The sequence below is a fragment of the Oratosquilla oratoria genome, unplaced genomic scaffold, assembly GCF_046742065.1.
Source record: "Oratosquilla oratoria isolate Oo_2021 unplaced genomic scaffold, ASM4674206v1 SCAFFOLD286, whole genome shotgun sequence".
NCBI classification, from domain to species: Eukaryota; Metazoa; Arthropoda; class Malacostraca; order Stomatopoda; family Squillidae; genus Oratosquilla; species Oratosquilla oratoria.
In genome coordinates this window covers 116018-122343 of record NW_027467637.1, presented here as the reverse complement: position 1 = coordinate 122343, position 6326 = coordinate 116018, and the positions used below count along the sequence as shown (strand labels likewise).

Below are 6326 nucleotides of genomic sequence, written 5' to 3'. Positions count from 1 at the left end.
CTCCATGTGTCCTGATTTTTCCGGACTCTTCGTTCGTTGTCGCGTGTGTTCTTGTTGACCATCGTCGTTCGCGTTCGATCTCACGAGTGATGGCGTCCCATGGAACAGGGTAGCAGTGAGTGAATTATACGCTTGATTTAAGTGTCTCTGTTATGTTGTGATCGTCTCGAGTGGAGCCTATCTCCGTACCAGGAAAATGTACCGTTGTCAGTGAGAGGTCAGTCAGTGGTGGTGTGAGTGTGTTGACGTTTGGAACCCAACCACGCCCCTTATTCCCCCGGCAGGAGCACGCGAACAGAAGTGTGGTGGTTCTTGAGGCTGCCTCCGCGAGCCCTGCAAGGAATCTCTTGCTTTAGCCACGGCAGGAGGAGCAGCAGCAGCCGGCAGGTGTTGCGGCTGTGCGTGGGGGTTCCCGCCGGAGTTGCGTACATTGTAGTATTAATAGTTTTAATAGTAATAATAAACTCGTCACGATGAAGCTCAAAGAGAAAAGGTACAGTGTTCATCTGGACATCACCAAGTCCCTCATCGATTACGACGGTCTCAAGCTCAAGAAAATCTCTCGAAAGAGGAACGACGCAGCCTGGCTTGGGGTGCTTATGATGTTTTTATACATTTTAGTCTTAAGGATGGGCTTGGGGATGAAATACTCCTCTCATGGGTCGGAGGTGGTGCTATTTATTATTCAGTTGATTCGTGTGGGTTGGGGGAGAGGTTTTTATTAACATTACTCTCATGTCCATGTAGTTTAATGTTCGATACTGGTATTATTAAATTGTGTATTTGACTTGTGTGATTTGCATGCTTCTTTGAATATAGTACTTTACGTCCCTGACATGGATTTTTTCTGCGTTTTTTTGCAGCAGCTGTTTCGCAGCGCCCAGCAGACGCAGGGAGGTCCTGGCCCTCAGCAGGTGCAGCTCCTGACACAACAGCAATACCTGGCCGCCCAGCAGCAAGGTAAATGTTCCGCCAAGTTGCCCTGGACCAAAATCAACACATGGCTTATCCCTTTGTTACCTGTCTCCCTTTGTTACAAAAAAATCGTGGAATTTATGGTCACTGCTTGGACCATTGCTTGTTTGGTTCAGCATTGCAAAGCATTTAATAACTAGTAACTAGATATGGAAGTTGAAGAGACGAAATGAAATGATGGACTGAAATGGGCTTTGACAAGTCGAAACCCCTTTAGTCCTCATAGAATCGTATGACGTTAGCCAGAATAAACCGTATACTGTATGGCGTTGTATGGAAGGTGTTAAATAATACATCATTTGTAGGGGTGCTCGAAGACGAAAGCAGTTGACAAGCGCGCACGCACGCACGCACACACACACACACACACACACACACACACACACACACACACACACACACACACACACACACACACACACACACACACACACACAGACACACACACATATACGACTCGATGGCGTAGTGGTAACGTTCGCGGGCGCCACTACGGTGGTCCGAGTTCGAATCCCGCCAAGGGCTGAAATAATTTCAGTATCGCTGCCCTGCGAGTCGTTACTCCAACTCGGGCAGAGAGTTAGGGGTGTGTGTGCGTGTAAGGTCGCATTACCCATACGTTGGTCATATATGAGCTCTGAGCTCTCTTCCGGGAGGGAAATAGCTGTCGATCACGAGTCCAACACGTGATCCAAGACCATGTTGAATCACACGGACTCACAACAGGGCCTTCATTTCTCCTTTACGAATGGGTTATCCATTCAAGTGAAGTTTTGCAAAGTTGGTCTCGTGATTTTGTAAGACACGAAAAAATCAGTTTCAAGCATTGTTGTAGATATCAACCCACTCGCTGCGGCGCCCTATTTGTGGTGTTTGTTCTGGCTAATGACTGACGGTTTTATTCAGGTGAGGCGCTTTCTCCCGAGAGTTCACCACTCTGCTGAATAAAACAAATTAATAAATTCCATTAACTGAAAAAAAATCTGAAGTGCATTGTTGTGATAGATCTTGAGTGCATGTGTGTTCATTGTTGTCATTCAAATAGTTATTTCTTTATTTACATCACATGTCCGAAGTTTCAATCTGTGATGAATATTTTTGGGACATCGTATGTACTGCTCGCATATCCGTAGTTTTGTCCGAACTTGTGCCTTTCGTTGTATAGTTTAGTCTGTTCTAGAACGGGTTATCAGTATTCACGTCTTGGATTCGACCTCGATGTATGGGCCATAATTCCTCGTGGGAACACCCTTTATAAGACCGTTTGGCCTCATAGCACCTCGTGCAGGGCCAACTCGGAAGGGGATCACCTGGGGTCACCCTGCACGGGAGGGTCACCTGACACAGGGGCTACTGCCTGACACAGAACACCTGTACGGGTTCTTCACACACGAAGTAAACAACACGCAACCACACCCCTTGTACACGCACCCGAAGCGAGCGGAAGAATACCCAGTGTGTTCAAGGTCAACTCACCAGGCCGCCTCATAAGGAGTGTACCGTCGGCGGGCCTCCACTTAATGCATGGCCGCTGGTAGACCTTCGGATTACACACTCACACGATAGAATAGGAAGAGGTGCTTGTTTGTGCAAATCTTTCCCGCTTGTCTCGCTGCTAACCTGCGTCCCAGCGTCACCCTCGCCGTCGTTTTCAGGGATGGAATGGGTGGGAGTGGTTTCTATGCCTTTGTTTTTTGGCTACCTCCCGTGTAAGGGGGAAAAAGCCTTTGGTATATGTATTTATGTACAGTTTTCTTTCTATACCCATGACTTGGATTCGTTTTCCGCCTCCATGATCATGCAGTATGATTCCGCCGGCCTCCCTTTTCTTCCTCCTCCTCCTCCTCCTCCTCCTCCTCTTCCCGTCACCCCCGCTATGATATCACATTTGTGGCTGTTGCCCAGACTTGACCCCCAGTTTCCCTTTGTTGTCCCGCCCAGTGTCAAGTAACCCCCCCCTCCCCCCTCTTCTCACTGTGTCTGCAGCACATCGAACAGAGGATATGATTACCGGGAAGGAAAAGGAAGAACAGAGACCAAGATTTTCGTTGTAAGACCTAGATGTGTATGGGAGACACCTTTACAAACGAATTTATCTGTAATTCAGCGAAGCCGCAAAATCGGTATTCCTTATGATTTATCTTATTTCCCCCCGTTGTTCTAGTACATGTTTTCATTACACAAGTGATATGGAACTTGTCTCACTGAAAAGAAAATTGATAATGGAATACCTCCACTAAAGAGGCAAGTACTCAGATGCAAGGCATATAATACGACCCCAGGTGACAAGGAGCTTCAGAAGAAAGTGGCTTCTTCGCAGCCTCAGTGGCAGCCTCATCCGCCCTCACCCCATTAACGGGGGTGGGCGGGGGACGTGGGGGGGGGATAGGTGCCGTCCTCAGCGCCAAGTTCCGTATTAGCTAAGTGGCAACTCCCGGCGACGTGACGTCACTCACCATTTTGTTTTTACCACGGCGGGAACCGCTTGGTGTCGGTGATAAGGTGGTGGTGGTGGGGGTGGGCATTAGCGCCAAGACGCATTTGCATATCTGCGCTGAGTTATTTATGCTTCTGTGTTGATGACGACGGCGCTCCTAATGCGAGCGCTACGGCGCCGCCAGGGAGCAATCTCGGATCCTCCAAAGTGGGGTAGTGATGGGGAATCGGTATTTTCTCGGTCATAACCAGTGGTTCTGTCCTCGGGGACAATATCGCACCGGAGAAGGTGGTGGAGAGACTTAAGGCGGGCAGTCGAACAGAGTGATAGTAGAAGATCAGACCGATCTTTTGAGAGGAGACCGTTCTCCGAAAATGAAAGAATGCTGAGTGACTGGTCCGTAGGAGTGTTACTCGAGTCCTTAAGATATTAAATAACTATGCAGTCAATACCAAAGTGGGGTACCTGGAGAAGAGAGGGACGTTGTTGGTGTAGGTAAAGCACCACACCACCGACTCGATCCCCGCCAACGATCCCATGACTGAGGTCCTCCCACAGGTGTCAGGGAGCTCCTTTATCTCTCTTGAGAAACAAGCGAGCACTCCCTGCGAGGCGCTATGGGTCTGAAGAAGACACAAAACTCGAGGCAGGTGGGTATACACCCGGAGGAGCAGGGAAGGAAGGAAAGAAGGCGGGCGGGTTAGAGTAGCGGCATGGGCGGCTGCGGCCATAACTTTGGCTTTTGATGGCGCCAGGCTTTTCCCTAATGCATGATAGTGTTCCTCTCGTGGTGGCATAGCCATGGAATGGATGGTGATGGTGGCGGTGGTGGTGATGGTGGTAGTGGTGGTGATAGTGGCGCCTGTGGAGGTGGTTCAAAAAACCAGCACGGTAGGATTCAAGTTATGCAGTTCTCCTGATCAAGTTATTGATATTTTAGGCAGTATTGTTTATATATGAAAAAATACTGTTGATGGGCTATTGCGAGGTACCTGGAATGGTCATTAGATGTACATGGGATAATGTGGTTAGTAGTAGAACAGGTGGTGGTCTTGGGACACCGTTTTCCTTCGGTACATCCAGGTGGAAGCTCGCTGGCTGAGCGGATTAGGGCGTCGTTGCCTGCGGCGAAGGTTGAGGGGATGACGGTTCGAATCCTACCACCGGCGAAGTTGAACCAAGGGCATGGTGTATTAAATTCCACGCCACAAAGTCCTCTGTAAGGGGCACCGTCCAACCCTTCCGATTGGAGGAGTTTGTGACGTTAAACCACATCACATCCAGGCTCCTCCTGGCGGCAAGAGAAGGAGTGCTAACCAGGGTGGTAGGGTGAGGTTTTGTGGTGGTCACACCTGTGGTTGTCGCGGTTGTCCCCAGGTGGGCGCGGCCAGAAGGTGACCACTGTGATGATTATTCAAGGAAATAGTGTTGGTTTGGAATGAAACCCTGGAAACCCACGTAACTGTAATCTCATGACTTGGTTTCGGTTTAGGTTGAGGAATTAATTGTCTATTGATTAATTTTGTTGTAAAGTTATTATATTTGTTTTGTTGACTTTTTGTTATAAATTAAATTAGTTATTTATGTTAACTTCCGTTTGGATTTGCCTTAACCACATCAAGGCCACAAAGTACGAACCCCTCCTAGACATATTTCCTTATATCCTTGTGGAAGGCATAACAATAACAAGAAGGCGCTGAGTAGCTGCAACTAAAGTTTGCGCTTTTGCCATATTAGGCGCTTTAGGGACTTGAGGGCAGGTAACACTCACTGATAGGAATTAGACTCGAACCCGGGGCCAGGAGGCTGTGAGACCTGTATGCTTCCAATTGCGCCACCAACTGGTGCGACACTGGTGTGGTGGAAGTAATATTGGGGAGTATGGAGGGGGGGGGAGAGTGGCGACAATTCGGCCGCACGTCGGTGCATCATCTGGCTTGATGGAGCAAGGTTCACGGGTGAAGATTTGCGAGCCGCCACGTGGCACCGGTGCGCGTGCGCGGCCCGAAAGTGCGGGTTGCCTTCTGCGGATGGAACGTCGTAACTTCGTAGTTTGTAACCCTTTCCTCCTCCTCGTTCCTCCTTCAACTCCTCCCCCTCGTCCCTCCTCTTCGCCCTCCCTCGTTCTTCCTCCTCCTTGTTACTCCTCGTCCACCCTCGTTCCTCTTCGCCCTCCCTCGTTCCTCCTCCTCGTCCCCCTCGTACCTCGCATGTCTTCCTCGTCCTCGTCCCCACTCGTTTCTCCTCTTCGCCCTCCCTCATTCTTCGTTCTCCTCGTTCTTCCTCGTCCCTCTCTTTCCTCTCCTCCTCCTTATCCTCCTTCTCCCCTCCTCGTTCCTCCTCTTCTTCGTTCCTCCGACGTGGCAGTTATGTCGTCTCTCGGGCGAGCGAGCGAGGAGGAGGAGGAGGAGGAGGAGCTTACAAGGCCGTGAAATGTCGGCAAATTTTGACGATGGACCCTTGTGGCCTCACGGCTGGACTCGATGCAGAATTAGGTTTTACCTGTTCGCCCTTCAACACTGCGGCATACTTCTCATCGTTTGTTCTCGCTGACGCTAGACGGTCGTAGGCAGTCAGAGGTCGTCACACAGTTGAATGAAATAGTTCGACAGATGCCGTAGTAGACTGTGAGACCCGTAGAAGGGACGCCGGGAGGCCTGGACAAGGCACCTATGTGGGTCACACTCGAAGGAGCTACTGCCGACCCGCTTGAGGTGCAGGTGATACAGAGCTCCTCCTCGAAGGAGCAGGGCGGACCCGCTCGGTCGGCCCGGTGGTGACAGGGAGATGTGGTGCAACTGGATGTTGTGTATCGTCGGTGTTGCCGCGAGATGCAGCGGGAGGCCCAACAGAAGCCGTAAAAGGAGCTTTGGGAGACTAGGTTGAAGGCATGGTGGTGCAAGAGATCACACAC

At 50.2% G+C, this 6326-nt stretch overlaps 1 protein-coding gene across 8 annotated transcripts in view; it reads left to right on the top strand.

The window, feature by feature from the left end:
- Positions 1-863: 863 nt before the first annotated feature.
- The window catches only part of LOC143023039 (pumilio homolog 2-like), a gene marked incomplete at its 5' end in the record, with an annotated part of 77297 nt that continues 71834 nt past the window's right edge, over positions 864-6326 (top strand). For all 8 annotated transcript variants that reach the window (XM_076181497.1, XM_076181496.1, XM_076181500.1 and 5 more), the window contains 1 exon segment: positions 864-960. In XM_076181497.1, the coding sequence (XP_076037612.1) occupies positions 864-960 (97 nt within the window).